The 20,905-nt window shown below is 39.9% G+C and overlaps 1 protein-coding gene across 1 annotated transcript in view; it reads right to left on the bottom strand.

Moving 5' to 3' along the window:
* Window positions 1-1,086: 1,086 nt before the first annotated feature.
* The window catches only part of DEUP1 (deuterosome assembly protein 1), a 54,185-nt gene continuing 34,366 nt past the window's right edge, over window positions 1,087-20,905 (bottom strand). The window contains exons 11-13 of the mRNA XM_075081145.1: window positions 19,200-19,399; window positions 12,495-12,795; window positions 1,087-2,958 (exon numbers count right to left, since the gene is read on the bottom strand). Of these exons, the coding sequence (XP_074937246.1) occupies window positions 2,788-2,958; window positions 12,495-12,795; window positions 19,200-19,399 (672 nt within the window). The 3' untranslated portion in view covers window positions 1,087-2,787. The remainder of the gene's footprint in view (window positions 2,959-12,494; window positions 12,796-19,199; window positions 19,400-20,905) is intronic.

Genomic DNA, 20,905 nt, shown 5'->3' with positions numbered 1-20,905 from the left:
TGTTCAGTTACTGTCATTTCACTGACAGCCCCATCAGAGCAAATTTGGGGAAGTGAACTGGACAGCAATGGTCTGGCAGCTCTTTTACCACCAACTATTTTGAAATTATATCTCGATGAAACATGTCGGCAACTGTGTGTACATGACCTCTGTTTTTCCTTCAGCAAAAAAAAGCTGGTGGCACCCTGAACCATTGTTCTTTTTATTTAAAACAAGCCTTTCAACTGGGAGCCAAAAAAATGCTTTTCAGTAAAGCTTTGAAAAATCATAAAAGAAGTCCAGCAGCTTACAAGAATTTTCCATTGCCCAGCTATTCACAAAGTAGAGCAGAAATTTTCTGTGTGTTTTGGCTAATCCTTAGCTCCTGAACATTGCACCTTGTCCTGTCAAATGAACTTATGATTAATAATTCATTTTTTTCATTTTTATTGGTGCTTTCAGACATTTATAGCCTTGGACCCTTCTGATTATTGCTTTTTTTGACAATGTACATACATCTCCAGTCCCTGTTCATAAGGTATATAATTTCTCAGTCTTCATTATTTCTGCTGTCCATCATTCTTTAAAAAGTTTTCCAAATAACTTGAAATGTGGTACACGTTGTACGCACTATTTTTGGCGTGATAACATCAGGAGTATGTATTTTCCTTCTGAAACCTCTCACCAGTTCAATCAAGTTTCTACCTTTTAATGCATTAAAGCGTTCAGAACCAGCGGTGTGGCTCTGACTATATCTGCAGCAATGGGCTCGTTTAAATTAGGGATTCTCAGATGTGGAACTTTGCGTGATTTTGGCTGGCAAAGAAAAGGGTGACCTTTCAGTTAAGTATGTGTTAAAAACACGGCACTTTGATCCATACTATCTCAGGACATTTGTGGCATAATATGCTCTGAGCAGGAAATAACAGTACACAAGTAGGCTGTTCAGATACAGGCACTTTGCAGTTTGCAGTGCTTTTCACGGGGAGTTTATTATATGGTGTTACACAAAAGGCAGGCTGAAACTAACTCTGTTGTTTCATTAGCCAAATTTAGTAGCTTGGCCAGATCTTAAAAAGCTTTAGAAAAATATCTTACTCATTTTTTGATCATTCCATTAATTCATTCTATATCACCACACAGACCTGTATCATGAGAGGGGTTCTCACGCCTGGACTGGACTCTGACACATACATTTCTTTGAAGATCTGGAGCATAATGTCTTGCTGTATGATTAAATCCTGCAGTGGCAAAAGAATCTGGCTAACTGGCTAATATCCCGTGTTTTTTTTTCCTTTTGCCCTTCTGAAAGACAACATTTTTCTGTCTTTTTGCTTCTACAGATCTTTCCCAGCTTAAAATTTAGCTTCATTTCCACAGGTTCCTAAATTTCTTCATTAGTTCTTTTAAAACTCCCAGATGCAACTTGCCTTGAGTTGAGGATGCATATATATTTAGTTTGTTCAGATGTCCTTCCATCATCTTTTTATTCAGTCCTCGTTCCTCCAGCTGAGTCTAGTAATTTTCCTGAATTTTCCTGTAAAATGTTCTTTGATGTCCTCATTTTCATTACTCATTTTATTGCAAACCAAACCAAACTGGTATTTAAAATCTTGGTATTTTGTGTAAGTGTGATGTAGTGTATTTTGTCTTAATGGAAATTTAGCTTCAAAAAACAATTTACATTTTTGCTGTGGTCTTGAATATTAATGAGACATTTTACTCACAAACTGGAGCTGTTTGACAGTCTGGTATTATTTTTATCCAGATTTTTCCAGGAAGTTGGCAACAGTATATGCAGGAAAGCACTTCTTCAGTATCTCTTTCACTGAAATTGGTGGTTCATCAACACTGTCTGTAATTTCTGTTTCGCTTGCACAGCAATAGAATTCAGTATGAATTGCAAATAAAAAGGATCTCAACATTATGCAGTTTTTCAGCACAAGGAGTTGCATTAACTCTGCTCAGTTTTATAATGTTTTCTTATGTTGTAGAAAAAGTTAAAGAATTTAGGGACTTACCTGAAAAGTTGCCTGAAGTTAAAAGGTTTTCTCCCTGTTCTAATGTAGCTAAACAACAAGTACACATAGTATCGAAACATCAGCACCCGAACATGTGCTTTTGACACAGGATTTTAAAATCATGAAGTATTAGTGTAAAGCATGCAAAGCACCTGAGATCAGGCTCTGCCCCAGGTGAAGTCTATAGGTCTGGTAAAAGGGGCAGTACAGTGGCTTCAAAATACATGCTTCATCTATTTGTGTTCCCCTCATGGACCTGCATGGCTTAGAGCATAGGAAAGAAAGAGCTCAAACTTCTCATTTTAAGAGTCCCAAGGGCTATTTCTATAGGCAGGAATAACCAGAACATAGACAAGCTCTTTATGCTAGGAGCTATGGCATGGCTAAAGGCCCTTATTATTCTTGTTCTGTGCGGCCTAGAGAATTTCTCTTGGCTGATTTTATTGTCAAGGGAATAATTCCACTTATTAGTCCTCTGTACATCACAGAATTGAAAGTATCTTTCCTAATTTACAGCACTGCAACAGGGTCTCTGCTGCACACTATTTAACTATGCAAAACCCACCTGTGTATTTTAGAATATGTTTAGAGTATGATATTTTGTAATAGAGTCAAGCTGCGTTACACCTAAACCTGTAGGGTAATGGTTATCTTATTGAAACCTTGGTGTTAAAAATAGATCGTATTGGCAACATGCCTAAATACCTTAAGCAGCTAGTTGCAGATATTAGTTCTAAATATCTCATGGGTGATTACTTGGTTTTATTTTCTTAATTGTGTGACTGGCTTACGTATGCCTGCTTTGCTGTATCCAGGCGTATTTTTTAAGAGTATTTTCAGAATGTCTTTGCAGTTCTTCAAGGTGCGAATTTAATCGTTCTTCAAACTCTCTTGTATGTTTCTCTTCCTCTTGAAGGAACTTTTCTGTTGTTGCAAGGAAGGACATCTCGGGGGGAGACTGAGCAATGAATAGAAGATCATGGTTAGTAAAAGCCAGCAAAGGACATGAGTGACTTTCTGCTGGAACAAGTTCTAAATGTTCAAGCAGCAATTTCTGTTAATTCTTTTTACTAATATTTAAGATGCATTCATTGGAATGCCTTTATCAAAAGAAATACGAAATAATTATTTTTTTGCCTAAAGATATTATGCTTGTTTAAATAAATTAAATGTTTATTTGTATAGATAAATACAATTCTATAACATGAATTTTTAACAGTGGACTGAGAAAAAACTTAGCATAGAAGCTGTAATACCAAGAGAAAGACAATTTTCTGTCTTTATATGATCATATATTGGGAAAGATGATTGACATTTATTATGTTAATTAAACCATATGTTAAATAGTTTTAATAACTGATTGAGTTATTAGTCTAGAATCTCTGGTTTTGTTTTTCCTGGAATGTAAAAGGGAGAGTTTATTTGTCAGCGCATCAAATAAGAATTAGGTCATAGAATCATAGAATGGTTTGGATTGGAAGGGACCTTGAAGATCATCTAGGTCCAACCCCTCTGCCACGGGCAGGGACACCTTCTACTAGACCGGGTAGTTCAAAGCCCCATCCAACTTGGCCTTGAACACTTCCAAGGATGGGGCATCCACAGCTTCTCTGGGCAACCTGCTCCAGGGCTTCACCACCCTCATCGTACAAAATTTCTTCTTTATGTCTAATCTAAATCTACCCTGTTTTAGTTTAAAGCTATCACCCCTTGTCCTATCACTACATGCCCTTGTAAAAAGTCCTTCTCCAGCTTTCCTGTAGGCCCCCTTCAGATACTGGAATGCTGCTCTAAGGTCTCCCTGGAGCCCTCCCTTTTCCTGGCTGAACAACCCCAACTCTCTCAGCCTGTCCTCATACAAGACGTGCTCCAGCCCTTGGATCATCTTTGAGGCCCTCCTCTGGACCCACTCCAACAGGTCCATGTCTTTCTTATGTTGGGGGCTCCAGAGTTGGACACAGCACTGCAGGTGGGGTCTCACGAGTGTGGAGCAGAGAGGGAGAATCACCTCCCTCGACCCACTGGCCACACTTCCTTTGGTGCAGCCAGGAAACATTTGCCTTTCTGGGCTGTAAGTGCACATTGATGGGTCATGTTGAGCTTCTCATCAACCAACACCCCCAAGTCCTTCTCCTCAGGGCTGCTGTCAGTCCATTCTCTGCCCAGCCTGTATTTGTGCTTGGGGTTGCCCCAACCCTTGTGCAGGACCTTGCGCTTGGCCTTGTTGAATTTCATGAAGTTCACATGGTCCCACCTCTCAAGCCTGTCAAGGTCCCTCCGGATGGTATCCCTTCCCTCCAGCATGTCGACCGTCCCAGGCAGCAAAGTTGCTGAGGGTGCGCTCAATCCCACTGTCCATGTTGGCAACAAAGATGTTAAACAGTGCCAGCCCCAATACTGAACCCTGAGGAACGCCACTCGTCTCTGGTCTCCAGTTGGACATAGAGCTGTTGACCACAACTGTCTGAGTCTGACCATCCAGCCAGTTCTGTACCCACCATCCATCCAGGGTCCATCCGTCAGATCCACGTCTCCAATTTAGAGACAAGGATGTTGTGCGGGACAGTGTCAAATGCTTTGCACAAGTCCAGGTAGATGACGTCAGTTGCTTATCCACCAACGCTGTAACCCTGTCGTAGAAGGCCACCAGGTTTGTCAGGCATGATTTGCCCTTAGTGAAGCCATGTTGGCTGTTTCCAATCACCTCCTTATTTTCCCTGTGCCTTAGCATAGTTTCCAGGAGGACCCGCTCCCTGATCTTGCTGGGCACTGAGGTGAGCCTGACTGGCCTGTAGTTCCCCGAGTCCTCCTTTTTTGCTTTTTAAAAATGGGGTTATGTTTCCCTTTTTCCAGTCAGTGGGAACTTCACTAAAATGCCATGACTTCTCAAATATCATGAATAGTTGCTTAGCAACTTCATCTGTCAGTTACCTTGGGACCCGCAGATGCATCTCCTCAGGTCCCATGACTTGTGCACCTTCAGGTTCCTTAGATGGTCTCAAACCTGATCTTCTCCTACAGTGGGTGGTTCTTCTTTCTCCTGCGCCCTGTCTTTGCCTCCTGCGCCCTGCCTTTGCCTCCTGCGACTTGCGCGGTGTGGCTTAAGCGCTTGCTGGTGGAGACTGAGGCAAAAAAGTCGTTGAGCATGTCAGCTTTCTCCATAGGTAACCAGCTCTCCTGTTTCCTTCCAGAGGACCCACATTTTCCCTAGTCTTCCACTGATGTACATATAAAACCTTTTCTTATTGCCCTTGATGTCCCTGGCCAGATTTAATTCTGTCAGGGCTTTAGCTTTCCTAACCTGATCCCTGGCTGCTTGGACAATTTCTCTGTATTCCTCCCAGGCTACCTGTCCTTGCTTCTACCCTCTGTAGGCTTCCTTTTTGTGTCTGAGTTTGTCCAGGAGCATCTTGTTCATCCATGCAGGCCTCTTGGCATTTTTGCCTGTCTTCCTCTTTGTTGGGATGCACTGCTCCTGAGCTTGGAGGAGGTGATCCTTGAATATTAAACAGTTTTCGTGAGCCCCTCTTCCCTCCTGTGCTTTAAGCCATGGTACTCTAGCATGCAGATTCCTGAAGAGGTCCAAGTCTGCTCTCCTGAAGTCCAGGGTAGTAAGCTTGGCAACAAATGATTTAAATATTCAAATATTTTGTTGGAAAGGCTAATTCTATTACACCTGTATATTCTTATTCTAGGCTCCATTGTGTCAGAATGGGGTATCCCCTATTTCCATGGCAACTAGCGGCAGATTTGGTTTTTGCTTTCATCCTGGTTTAAAACTGCCCTTTGGCAGGTTTTCAGGCCAAAAGATACTAACTAGAGAAATGCTTTAAAGCACTATTCTATTCAAACGCTTTGCAGCAGACCTTGAGATGAAATTTAGAGATTTCCTATAGGAAACCCCTTTTCAAAGTAAGTGATAGCTGGAAATAAGTTCTGAATGTAATACCATCCTTCTAGAGTGAGAGAGGCTTTCTGATGTGTAAGGCTCCTAAAATGAAATTCACAGATGATAAAGCAGAAACTTCTTTTTCTCAGTCCCTCCAAATCAGCGTTTTAACAGGGCAGGGATGAAGAAGTGACTTAATTTGCCATGTAGGAATAAGGAACCCAAAGGTATTGGATCACTTTGTGCCACAACACTCTTCTATCAATCCCTGAACTTAGCAGGGATAAAAAAGAACGTTAATTTTCCAATGTTTGAGAAAATCTGGAGGGAGATCACCTGCCTTCTGGTCTTCCTCATAAACACATGCATTTCTGATCCATAAATCATCAATGTTTTCATACGAAGAGTCGTTCCTGAGATTCTGAATGCCATGTCTGCATGCACATTTATTCCTTCGTGGGCTAGGTCACAAATATCTCTCTTTGTGATGTTTGGGTTCAATCACAGAGTTGGCAGTACTATTTTGAAGTATTTGGCACTCAGGCATCCCAGCCCCCAGAGGTCAAAGAGATAATCTGGAGAAAGGAAGACTTCCCCTTGGCTGAGGAGGATTGGGTTAGGGATCACCTAGGCAAATGGGATCCTCACAAATCCATGGGCCCCAATGGAATGCACCCACAAGTGCTGAGGAAGCTGGCGGATGCTGTTGCTAAGCCACTCTCCGTTATCTCTGAAAGGTCATTGTGGACAGAAGAGGTGCCTGAGGACTGGAGGACAGCAAATCTCACTCCAGTCTTCAAAAAGAGCAAGGAGGACCTGGGGCATTATAGGTCAGTCAGCCTCACCTCCATCTCCAGAAAGGTGACAGACTGTTCATTCTGGAGGTCGTCTCCAGGCATATAGAGGAAAAGAAGATTATCAGAAGAAGACAACATGATTCACCAAGGGGAGATCATGCTTGACCAACCTGATAGCCTTCTATGATGGCGTGACTGGCTGGGTAGATGAAGGGAGAGCAGTGGATGTTGTTTACCTCGACTTCAGTACGGCATTGGACACTGTCTCCCATAGCATCCTCTTAGACAAGATAAGGAAGTGTGGGTTAGATGGGAGGACAGTGAAGTGGACTGAGAACTGGCTCAACAATGGAACTCAGAGGGTTGTGATCAACAGGGCAGAGTCTGGATGGAGGTCTGTAACTAATGGTGTAACCCAGGAGTCTGTGCTGGGTCCAGTCCTGTTCAATGACCTGGATGATGGGACAGAGTGTAACCTCAGCAAGTTCGCTGATGACACCAAGCTGGGAGGAGTGGCTGATACACCAGAAGGCTGTGCTGCCATCCAGCGAGACCTGGACAGGCTGGAGAGCTGGCCTGAGGGCAACCTCATGAAATTCAACAAGAGCAAGTGCAAGGTCCTGCCCCTGGGGAGGAACAACCCCAGGCACCAGTACAGACTGGGAGCTGAGCTACTGGAAAGTGGCTCTGCTGAGAAGGACCTGGGAGTGCTGGTGGACAGCAGGCTGACCCTGAGCCAGCACTGTGCCCTTGTGGCCAAAAAGGCCAATGGTATCCTGGGGTGCATTAAAAGGAGTGTGGCCAGCAGGTTGAGTGAGGCCACAACTGGAGTATTGTGTCCAGTTCTGGGCACAGAAACTTGTCAGTTCAAGACAGACAGGGAACTACTGGAGAGAGTCCAGCGGAGAGCTACGAATATGATGAGAGGACTGGAGCATCTCTCTTGTGAAGACAGGCTGAGAGACTTTGGTTTGTTCAGCCTGAGAAAGAGAAGACTGAGAGGGGATCTTATCAATGATTATAAATAGCTGAAGGGTGGGTGTCAAGAGGATGGGGCTGGACTCTTTTCCGTGGTGCCTAATGACAGGACAAGGGGCAATGGGCACAAATTGTAACACAGGAAGTTCCAGCTAAACATGAGAAAAAACTTCTTTCCTGTGAGGGTGCCAGAGCAGTGGAACAGGCTGCCCAGGGAGGCTGTGGGGTACCTTCCCTGGAGACATTCAACCCTGCCTGGATGCGTTCCTGTGCCCCCTGCTATGGGTGTGCCTGCTCAAGCAGGGGGGTTGGACAAGATGATCTCCAAAGGTCCCTTCCAACCCCTGCCATTCTGTGATTCTGTGATTCTGTGATTTGAAGAACGCTTTTGTATTATGAAGAATACATTTTATTTGGAGCGTTTACTTAAAGAATCACTATGTGTTTTGCTTACTGAATACGAGCTCTGAAATCACTTCCAGTCAGAAGCCTAAGAAACTGGGAAAATGTGAATCTGAAGTATGAATTTATTAGGTGTCATCACCTAGAGAAAAGAATTCATGTTGGGCTTTTCCATATGAACAGCAGATTTACAGGAGTGCTAGTCTTCAGAAATGTTATATCAAGTTATGAGAGGTTCTCAGAGATTCATTAGATCAATGTTTATAAGTGCTGACTTGTCAATAGAAACATATTGGCCTCATGATCAAGCTATCTTCCTAAAATGCTAGTGTCCTTTGCTTCATCTGGGACTTACTTTGATGTGTTTTTTCTTGAAATACACTGTAAACTCCAAATCAGAAATTTCTGAATTTCCTTGGAGTTGAGAAGAACGTTTAACACTTAAAATAAGCATATCATGGTTCCCTACGGCTCCTTACCTGAGGGTCAGACATCAGAGACTATCATTTTAGATAGGTCCCTAATACACTGTTTTTAATGCACTTTGAGAGAATGTTGTGTCTAAACAGGTCTAAAAGTCAACATCTCTGGTTAGCAACTAAGCTTGGCTTTCCAAGCCTCTGGTCTGTTCTTTCACTATATTCTTTATTGCCTTTACTTTCTGTGCCTAAGGAAGAAAAACCGTAAAGAAACTGCTTTAATCCATGTCTCAGATGAGATTCATGGTCCCTAGCTTTGAATTTTGTTTCCTCAGTGTCTTCAGACACTTACATCTTTTGGTTTTCTAACTGGAGCTGGATAAACATGGGTTCATTGGTAAGCTTTCAGCCTAACTTGTTTGCGTAGTTAGGCAACAGGGACTCTTTCATTTCTACAGCATCAGCTGATCCCGTATTTCTTTGGTGTACAGCAGTAATGAGAATCACCTTTTTGTCTCATCATTCGCTGGAAATAAAGGAGTGCACCTGATAGAGATGCATATTCCTGCATATGAAATATGTGCTAAATATGTCTTCTCCTTAAGCAAGAACTACCCCAAGTGTTTATGAATTAACTCTGGATTGCTGGGGAGAAGTACTTCAGGAATCTAGGTCTGTTCTCTCTCATAGACTGCTGAATTAATTTGCCTAGAGTTAATCTCTTTCTTGTCCCATGAGTTGTCCCAGCATTCTTGGATGCACCTTCAGCAGGGCAGCAAGAAAGCTTAAATACTTGGGATATTCTAACATTTAGTGCTCAAACCATAAGTGGTCAAATCCCAGAGTGTTAGTCTTCTCATATTTAGCCCCTTCTACTTTCCAGGAAAGTTCTTGTAACACTAAAACTAGAAATTGGTCTGTCTAATTTTAGTCCCACTGTGACTAAATCTGGGGGCTTTTGGGGGTAGTTTCCTCTAACCCTACACTACACTACATCTTAGGCAGCAGGTACAGATGCCCATCTTCAACATTCTTCTGCTGATATACAAAAATCAAAATTGAGATGACTAGGAAATTGCCAAGCCATAGGGGACAGTTTTTAGAGGGCCTAAGTACCTAACCAGCTAGGTGATAGTAATGGCCTCAGGGTAGGCTCAAGACAGCCAAAATCATTCCTAATAATGTCCAGCGGTAGAATTTCCACAACTTTCCATTGCAATCCATTTATTAAGCAATTTCCCATCATTAATATTAGAGAGTTTTGTGATGCTTAATTTAGATATTGCTTCCTACAGCTTAAGTCTTTCTTGTCTTTCCAAGTCTTGACAAGAACAGGCTATATCTGTCCAACATCTGAAGAGAAACATGAGAAGGTATTTGTGACTACAAGTTAAAGATCCAGACTGGGAAGCACAATGTACATAACTGCTTGTTCCACCTTAAATGGAGTAATTGTGGAAAAATGGACTATTCTGAAGTGGCAAATAATCTTATTGCCTGTTTTATGTATGTATGTATATATGTATGTATGTATATATGGATGTATGTATATATGTATTTATTTACTTTCTGTGGGAAAGATTAAACTTGAAGCTGAACGTTGGACTGTTCTATCTAATAGTCTTCCCAGAGACTGGGAATGGATTAGGTAACTATTTGCTGAAGTTGTTCATTTCAGAAAGAGAGCATACCCAAAAGTACTGTTCAGAGAAAGAGAATTTCCCTAGATTTGAAAAGCCTTGAAACAAGAATTTTTCGGGTTAGGGAATTGCCAGTGAATCCCAGCTGAGCTTTCTGGTTTACCCTAAGGCAGGAATGACTTTCTCTACACATGTAACCTCTAAATAACAATGTGAAAGGACAGAGGTTCCAGTGGAACACTTACTATGGTTGTCTGAAGACTCTCTACTGGGAGGAGAGATGTCTTTGTCTAAAGCCCTAGAGATTATTTTCTCCCTTCCCTAAATACCAGCAGAGTAATTTTGGTAGGTATCAGGACATCACCTGCAATTCCAATGTTTTCAATTGGCACTACAAATGTTCTTCAGAAAAATGGTCTGTTAAACATCTTCAAAGTTTTGAGCATACTGGAGATTTCACTTAGGTGAAACATCAGTCCTGAAAACTCTGGCAAAGAACCCTGGTTTACAAACACATTGTATGTTTTTAACTCTTTCTCCTTGTTGAAATGGCTTTTCATTTGGACACAGAGCTCTAGAGTAACAGACTGTTGAATCATCTCTGCACTAAAGCTGTGGTATCCAGTATCAGTCTGAGTGATGATTTAATTTTGGTGATCTTCTGGACTTGTACCTGCTTCAGTGCCACTGATTTGGACTTAGACACTGTACAAGAATTATCCCTTGCTTAATAATTTCATTATGTACTTTGCCCACGCACCAGTTGGAAAGTGTTTTCCTTATAATCTAGTCAACTGTCTTGGCATCAACCCTGTCCTGAGTACCAGCTGGGAAATAGTTTCCCTGCAGCTTGCAAAAGTGTCTCAGAATGGACATTTTCCCTGGGCTGGCTGGAAACAGAAGCTTTGTGTCTGGTGTCTCTGTCTGACATTTCTGACAGGAGAGAGAAGGAGAACTGGTGCTTCTCAGACTCTTCTAAAAAAGTCCAAACAATTCTTTTTATGATTAGCAGTTTAAAGAGGAAGACTCCCAAGACATAGTAATTTACTTAAAATTCCTGTAAAGCATAAGAATAGAAAAACGGAAGTGAGGTCAAACACCCAGGACTATGTGGTTCTCTCCCTGTTCTCTGACTACTCGGACACAGCTGCTGGGACCATGCTCAGTGAAGGGCTGCACTGCAATCCCTGCGTCCCGGGCAGGCCATCACTAGGTGCTGCCTACACACAGTGAGATTCTGGGCTATGAAGACAGTCCTTCAGCAGCCACATCTCCAAGAGGAAAGGATGTGCACCCATTTCTGAAGAGGACAGCAGAACTGGGGTACGACAACCACAAACTGCTTGACGATGATTGTTGGTGTCACAATGCCTCTTCCCTCCTACTTCAGGTGATGAGTGGCAAGAAAATTGCCTGTTGATTGCCCCCAGTAAATGCTGAAGTCTTCCCTCTTCTCCCTCTACAGGCACAGCCACACATCTGCAGTTCAGGATCTCCAGGGTACAAAGATGCACATATCACAGCTGGACAGAGAGATGGCCACACTCTGTTCCTTACTAATCTGTTAGTTCCATTATTTAATGATGGTGTGGTTGCATGGATTGAGGTCTGGAAAACAAGTGCTAAGTTTTCAAATGGAAAAAAATAGTGGCCTGTAGTAGAGGCCTAAGGAAGAATAGAAGAAGCTGAAGAGGAAGATAAAGCTCAAATTTAAAGAGATCTAAAGTCACAGAATTATAGAAAATTTTTCCTAAGAAGTTGCCCTCGGCAAAGTGGGATTTATCCCACTTGTCGTGGAGGTTGGTAATCTCCAGCCTATGAAGACTGAAATGAAGAATGTTGCACTATTACTATTTCATATAAAGAAAAATAAGGATTGCAGCAGTTATTCTGTTCCTTTTTGAATACAATAGCTAACACATAGAAAATAGTTGCTGCAATTCCTCTAATTTCATCCATCAATCGAATGCTGTAGAAACTTGATTTGTCTAACAGCACTTAAGGAAGTAAGTTTGCAGGCATTACGGAAATACGCTTAAAGCAGAGTGCCCTTACAGAAGGCAATATGTAGCAGAGTGACCCAATATAGAAGACAATGAGCTAAAATGTAGAAATCTCTCTCACAGTCACATAATGGCAGATAATTATCACCACTGTTATTAGTACAGAGGCAAGGCCCAGAAGGGGATGTATAATCTCCAGAAAACCTGCATTTGTGTTAGGATAAGGTATTTCCATTTTTGCTGGGCTGGCACTGTATAAATAATAATGACAACAGGGGTGATCTAATTTTTGGCTTCTCCAAGGCTGCATTTGGTCCACAGATGGATCTTTGAGAATATAAGTGTTACAGGAAAACAGTTACTTACTGATAATTTGAATTCTTCTGCATCGTGAGCAGGACTCAGTAAGCTGTCTCTTCTGCCTTTTTCACGAAATGGCCCACCAAAGCCCAAAGGATACCCCATTTGTGGTGATGGAGATTTAGAGTCTATTTTCTTTTCATGACCTCTGTGAAGTGTATGAGAAGATAAAGTGCTGTCACGGTTTGAACCAGTGATTTTGTCTTGGCCACATAAAGCAGGACTACAGTTTCTGTGGTATCCACTGGCTGCGAACACAGCAGTCTGCTGCCATTCCATTTTCCATGCATCGTTCTTTTGGAAAGTTCTAAAAGAGAAAAAAAAATCAACTATGAAAACCAGTTAAAACTCTAAGCTATCACAGCAAAGCCAAAGGGATTTTTTTTATTCTATTTGTTTGTGCAATTGTGATTACTTAGCTGTTCAAACTGCTTCATGCATGAAGTTATGGGCATAAGATTAAGCATTACTGAGTTACAGCAATTTAGCAACTTTCCACTGAAGATGCTGTAAATGTCTGAGTGTGCATTTTTTGTCTGCTTCAGCTGTGACTTAAATCACGCTAATTTAAACGGTTTCATTGAAGTTAAAGTTGCGTAACCTTGCCGTATTTTGGCATCACCAGCAGAGATAAAGAAGTCGTTATCCCACTCTACTCAGCGCTTGTCAGGCCACACCTGGAGTACTGTGTACAGTTCTGGTCCCCTCTATACAAAAAAAGATGGGGACAGGCTGGAAGGGGTCCAGAGAAGGGACACAAGATGATCAAAGGACTGGGAAGCTGCCATATGAGGATAGGCTGGGAGAACCAGGTTTGTTCAGCCTTGGGAAAAGGAGTCTCAGAGGGGATCTCATCACCATGTACCAGTACTCAAGGGGCAGCTACAAAGAAGACAGAGACTCCCTTTTTGCAAAGAGTCACACAGAGGACAAGGGGGAATGGACACAAGTTGCTCTTGGGGAGATTCCGATTGGACATGAGAGGGAAATTTTTCACAGTGAGGACGGTCACCCATTGGAATAATCTCCCCAGGGAAGTGGTTGACTCGGCCACGTTGGACACCTTCAAGAGTCGTCTGGACAGGGTGCCGGGCCATCTTGTCTAGGCTGTGCTCTTCCCAGAAATGTTGGACTAGATGATCCCTGAGGTCCCTTCCAACCTGGGATTCTGTGATTCTGTGATTTTGTGATTCCTATAATTGTGGCAGGACAAGACCTAAAAGACAATCTCGCTTCAGGTCCTGAAGACACCAATACTCCTTAAGTGTTTGTAACCCATCCTCTGCCAAAGGTTATCATCCCTTCAGCTTTTCAGTGGAAGAAGCTATGTAAGTGCTCTTCAGCCATGTCTTGATAGGTTATAATATGATAGGAACTCGAGTGAATTTTGCCACACAAGTAGAGGAAATGAAAGACTGAAGAGTGAGACGGGAAACAAAAAATATTATTAGTGGTTGGATAATTACTCAATTTTGATCTAATATCACCCTAAACAACTATGTTCAAATAGCTAGCATTTAGAATAAATGTTTAAATAAGTTAAATAAAAAACTAGTACAGTTATCTGTGATCCTGCATTTTTAGTGCAATACTAATTTTGCCACTGATTTAATGATAACACACTGGAAATTAATATAAGATGTAAAGAATTTTTTGAAATACACTTTTTAAAAATCATACAAGAACATGCTTTCGCGACAATAAATGAAATCTTCAAGCTTACAAAAGAATTTTAAAGTATTTTATAATGGTGTTCCATAACTCTTGTATCCCACTTACAGTGACTAGAATGGATGTGAAAGCATATATTTTTATTCATTGGTAGTCCTGTAAATCAAAAACTATCACGGTTAACAGCAACTTAAAAAACAAAAGAAAGTTATTTTCTTCCTATTCAAAATATCATCTTCTCCTGACAGTTAACTGAACAATTCTGATGCCGTATTGATAAGAGCAAAGAATTTTGAGACCAGCTTGCCCAGATATCTGTCTGAATTAGGCTAATTTTCAATTGCATCTTTACTTGTATTATATACTAAAACAATTAAATTATTTAAGATTTTATTACATTTCTTTTACAATATTTCTGACTGAGGTAAAAACTTCCATTGTAATGAGGTCTGTACTTATGAAAAAATCAAAATTGTAGTCTTCAGAGGTAACTACTATACTTAAACATGACAGCTGTTTTAAAAGATCCTATCATTGCAAATATCCTAAAACACTTCACTAGTTTGAAATGCAGCTTTTGAAAAGTTTTAAAAGATCAAGTTCTCTGCCACAAAAATACAATTATTATAAATATTCAAGATTATGCAGTGCTCCTCAGATCCAAAACCAGCCTTTTTTTGTTGTTTTTATTAATAAAATGGTGTGTGTGTGTTTGTTAATAACAGAGTAGAATTTTCCAGTTCCCCACAGGGAAAAGACGGCGTTTTCTGCAGAAAGATCACATCATCATTTTCGAATCTTAAATATTTGGTGTTGGGAAAAGGTGGCTTTGTAGACTTACTGGACCCTGCTTGTCCATAAGCCCTGAAACATGAAACTGAGTACTTCATAAATGGACTGTGCAGAACAACTCAGAGAACTAATGAAGAACATATTTTTCTCTGATTATAAAAGAAGTAGTGGTTAAGATACTCTGAATGCTACAGGAAAGCAAATTATAAGCATGATGCTATAATTATTGCTGTAATATTATTATTACACATTCTAACATAAAACTCTCTGAGAATATTCACCTTCCAGTTTTCTAAATCACTGAAAATGTTTACCTTTATGGAGGCACAGTTTTCTCCTTTCTTTCATGCTTTTCTGTAAATAAATACACTCTGCTCTTTGGGCACAGGAGAATACCGTTCCCCCCGCCCCCTCCCCATTTTAAAGTCTATTCCATCTATTGTTTGGATGAAGGGCACAGTGAAAAAATCTGCCACAACTGAAGATAGATGGCATGAATAATAAAATCACAGATTTTTTTTCATCTTGTGTTCTGACCTTTTTGGAAGTAATTCCCTCTGTAAACCCCTGGTAAAGTCTATGTGATCCATGTTCTTTTTTCCCCCAGAACTGCTTCTCTATGTATTTAATAACAGTTATTACTGTTATGTTATAGCTTACTTCACTAAGACCAGAATTCCCAGACTTGGTTGCCTACAGTTATGGTAGATTTTAGATAGTAAAAACAGATACACCCACCCCCCCCCCCCCACTGACTGATTTTTTAAAGGAACTTCACTTCCTACTGTAATCCATAGGATTGCTGGGGCTGTTTGCTATCTTGGAAAGACATGACACCTACATTTAGGTGCTTTGATATGGATAGTATGCCTTCACTTCAGACAAATTTCACAGTTGGGGTTTAAATTTCTGCCAGTTCAGTGCAAAATAATATCTAAGAACAGAGTCCTACTTTGAATACAAATGTAAAGGTAAGCAAATATCTGCAAATTTGTAAAAAACTGTCCATTTGTTAACACTGGCAATGCAAATACACTGTAACTGCAGTTGAATAACTTATGCTTTCAGTGGGTTTACTGTCATGAAGTATTTAGCATATACATATACTTCACAAAAATAATACCACTGTTGACATGGTGACATATGGGACAAGAAGGGAAAGAACAATGTCCTTGCAAAGGGAATTTATATAGGAAGAATCAATTTTTTCCAGCCTCTTATGTAAAATAAGCCCTGTCTCTATGTGATCAAAGACTTCAGTGGTGCAAAAGAGACTCCTTACACAGCTTGTGCTAGTTGACATACCTGGTCTTGAAAAAGAAAACAACAGATCTTTAATGACTAGAATGTCTTCAGAATTCACGTTGTTGCTTTTACCTTGCAAGTGTAACTGCTAGCTTGATTTAAAAAATGGTTAAAAAGCATTTTCCTGAAGAGATTGTTTTCACTGCTTCCAGTTTATTTATTGCAGTAACTGATAGAGTGGTGAGTATGACCAAGAATGTGTGACCTCCAAAGGGTAGTGAAAACCTTAGATAGATACTTCACTGTCAACACAGATCCTTTAAGCGATCTCCAGCTACCTTAGCAGATATTCAGTCCTAGCCTTTACCCCGTCACTTTTGCCAGATGACGGAAGTGCACTTTGGCATGACCAATTACCTATTTTGTGTATATTTTTATGGTAAATAGGTAGCCTTTCATTTGGGAACTCATATGCATGTTTTAATTTTGGAAGAAACAGGCTAAACAAATGAGTGTCATCAGAGAAAGCCCTCTTCAACCATGCCAAAATTTAAATCAACTGTATGTGGCTGAAGTCTAAATAAAGAATTGAAATCTTGAGGGTGGGGAAAGCTTATGTAAATGCCAATTAGAAGTAAGTTAATTATCATAGATGAGAACAGTAATTAATAAAAGTGGTTAGAGGTAGGATGTGGCCACAGTCCTTTTTAGCAACAAGATGCCACTCCTGCGTATCTTACTTTGCAATAGTTAGAAATTCACTGTATACTGAAAGAAAGAAGGAATCATGCTTCTTTATAAATGACCAGTATAACTTCCTGCAATTTCCTGTATTTTCTCTAGAGGTCTCCTATCTAATGACTGTGCCCATGCCCAGGATTTGAGTACTGACTGTCAGTCATGACTGAAAAATAGTGTAGAATATACTTGGTTGAAGACCCTTTTTTCATTGTGGAAACCTTTCTAGGTTTCTGAATGCAAATAGGAAAAACAAAATGTACAGCTCCTGAAAATTGCTATTTAAAACACAAACACCCCCCCTCTCCTTGCACAAGCACCACGTTTTCTATTTTTTTTACTATGTAAAAAAAAATCTTTGTGCCCTTTCTCTAGTGCCATAAGTACCATGGAAACAGAACTGCAAACTAAAACAGAAATAACATGGTGTATGCTCACGGTAAAATAAAACATACTCCAGAGTTTAACACAACCAATATCAATTGCCTGGTTTATCTGCACACAATAGATGGTTGAAAATTTAATTTCAGTTTTCTGAGAAAATCTTGAGGTAGTTCCCTGCTGGGGAACAGAGAACGGACAATATAGAGAGGGACTAGTCTTAGAAAGACTGGCTGGCTGATGTGTATATACAGTACATGTGGAATTTGCACATTTTTTGAAATCTGTGTATGTATTTATTTAGCTAAATAGCTTTTCATTTAGGAAATCAAATGCACGTTTTAGATCCTGAAAACCAGGCTCAATATATCTGTTCCATCAGATTAATTAGAATAATAATTTAGATTGTGTTCAGTAGTGTTGTTGAGATTTGTGTTGTGAGGAAGGTTAGCTCTCCCAGTTTTCTCTATCCCAGTTTTGGTTTAACATTGGTCTTCAATGGCTATGTAATCAAAATCCTGCAAATTACCTGCATAGTTCTATTGTCTCTTAAACTTAAATTCCCATGAATGAAATTTCACAGTTCCTCATGTACAGCAAGTGTAATTCCTGAGAAAATGGGAAGAAAAAATCTTACATTTTCTCGCTTTAGAAGGGTGGAAGAATGAGCAAAAATTGTGCTGACCAATTTTTTGTGAAATTATGAGACTTACACGTGTAGAATAGTCTGTATCTTGGTTTGTAAATATTTTTTCATCAAAACCTTCAATGTCATTTGAAGCTTAGTAGGAAAACAGCCATACCTGCCACTTCCATATATGCACATATAGTCTATGCATATATATATATTTACATAGACATGAATACTATCTCCAACACCAAACATCATATTTAAAAGGAAATTTTAGGCAAGAATGTAGCTACATATAATGGGGCGCCTTTCTATTTTGCAGAGAGAAAATCACTTTACATTTTGCCAGAGACTGAACGTATGAGTTTGAAATCTTACCCTGTACAATTTTGGCTCCAATTATTTAAACTTTGCTTCACAGAACTGTTTTACATTAGCACTAAGTTCTTTATTACAATGATCAAAACATTTAGCCTCTTATAATTATTTAGCTCTCCTGTACTGTGAAATATTGTTTAACAGGAAGTTTAATTTTCTTTTTATTAGTGCAGCGCCATGATTATAACACGTTTGAAGGTAATTCAGTGCTTCACTGCATGCAGGGAATTAAGAAGGAAGTCATCACTACAACATGTTTTCTATGAGTCTGAGTGTTCTTAAGTCTCATCATTTTTCCCTAACAAGGAGTGTATTGTAGTAATGATTTATTCAGGGCATCTGAAATTATGTTTCTTTTAAAAATAAGGTCACCCAAGAACACCAAAACTAGACAAGACATTAAAATACATTTAATGAAACTTCCAACAAATGAAACTGGCGGGACACAAAGCTTTTCAGCAGGAGTTGTAGTTCAAACTGCTTATTAAGATAACCTCCTGGGGAGCAGTTTACCTCTCATGTTGGTTTTTATACCCTTCCCTTGTCTTGTTTTTATGTGGCAGTAAAAATACATTCTGTCCTGTGTTGCAAAACCTGAACTAAGAATTACTTAGGCAGCATATAAAAAGTTTTCTAAGTTGTTTCGTGTGCCAAATATTAAAATAATGATCAAACATTTCTGGGACTTCATTTATTGCCAAATTCAGTTAGCCACCTGGAAAAAAGTCTTAGAAATATACTAACGAGATCTGATATTTATGTTGGTGAGAGTTCTGATTGAACAGAAACAGAAAAGAAGTCTAACAGTATGGCCCAGTTAGATGCTCCACAAAGCTTACAGGAAGTTTCATAAATGTGTACAATCTAAATATTACCTCTCTTCCTTTTCTTGTATCTTTGAATCGGTTTGGTAGCTGTGCTCTGTTTCTCCATATGTGCCCATGGGACCCAGTATTGATGTTTCTGTGTCATTCTGTAGTTTAACAAGGCTATTTTGTAATCTTACATTCTCATGTTCCAGTTTGTGAATGGAAGCTGCGAAATCTCCATATTCTTTGTTAGATAAATCTATACTCTGTGAAAGGAGATAAACCCATCATTAAATAGTGGTTTTTTTTCCACCATAAATAGATGTTAGTATTTTTAACAAGCAAACACAAAACAATGTTCTATGCTACAGAAAGACCTGGCTACCATATATAATCAGGCAGCACTTTAGCTACCACATATAATCATGCAGCACTTATAGCAAACCAAGAAAATTGCCTCCAGAAAAAAAAACCCGCTGTAGATAAATGGAAAAGAAGGGATAACAGCCTCTATAATACAATAAAACAAATTAAAATTTCTCAACAAACATGCATTCGAAATATTATTGTTGTAAATTCATTGCTTGCTTGGTAAAACTTATGACATAAAAGCAAACATAACAGCTATAGCTGCAGACTGTATTGCTCCCTCCAGTAACAATTCCACCAAAAATAACAAGAAAAATTATAAAAGTTCGTTACTATACTAGATACAGGGTATGCCTACAGGCATAATTTAATATCTGTGTCAAGATACCGTCACCTTCAGTTTCAGAAGCAGTAAAGTAAGGCCACATTAGCACAGTGCTTTCTGTCCAAACCCTGCTTCTCAGCTGGGTTAGCCCACATGGTATACAAGTCAAAATACTGAAAGTGCAAGCAACACGTACATGGCTAAAGATCCCCATCCACTAGGATATCAAGAAGGGAAGATGAAGATTGGCTCTGGAAGTTGACTAGCCAGGATACCCCATTTCTTTTTTGTCTTATCACTTATTCCATAAAGCCTATGCTGCACACCTGAGATAGCTAATTTGAAGTATCTCTCTGCAGAATACTGCACTGCATTGTGTAAACCCATTTGCAATAACAGTATACTGTCAGCAACAGAAAATTCTCAGAAGATTTATCAGATTACACAGAAAAGACTCAAAACCCATATGTTTTATTAAGTTGTGCTTTCACATATTTCTAGATTTACCTTATTCTTTTGGAACATAGTAACCCATGAATATTAAAGATTTGTTTCTTAGTATACTGATAGTGCAGCTGGGCTCCTGCACCTGAAAGCTTGACTTCCTTGCACTAACTTGTTTGATGTCACCTCTTCCTGTAAACCTTGCATTGCTTAGCTAGTTTTAGGGGAAATTTATGAGCCAAGCTGGCACAGAAGTGTGAGAAAGTATAAGAAAATTTAGTATTTTGTGTGAGGGTGGGGGGTAGGGGCTTAGCTATGTCTCCTAAGTGGAGAGGAGTGGCAGAACAGAGGCAGAAGGAGAGTGCTAAGTCACCCTACCACTAAAAGCTCTAGAATCAGCAGTACAGTTATAATGCCATGAGCCCCAAAACTGAGCTGGCACAGCTACATTGCTTTTGAAATCTAAACAAGTAACCCTGCCTGATGATGCATTACCCCATACTGACTTAGGCTGGCACTAGTTCGAGGGGTCTGTGTAGTGCTCTATTGTACTGTACAAACACATCCATAAAATCTCCAGTCCCTGCAATCTTAATATCAAATACCTCACAGTCTTTAATGTTTAGATCCTCAC

Source organism: Phalacrocorax aristotelis, chromosome 1 (genome assembly GCF_949628215.1).
Source record: "Phalacrocorax aristotelis chromosome 1, bGulAri2.1, whole genome shotgun sequence".
NCBI classification, from domain to species: Eukaryota; Metazoa; Chordata; class Aves; order Suliformes; family Phalacrocoracidae; genus Phalacrocorax; species Phalacrocorax aristotelis.
Note: the sequence above shows the minus strand (reverse complement) of the source record. Positions and strands in the feature narration are given on the sequence as shown.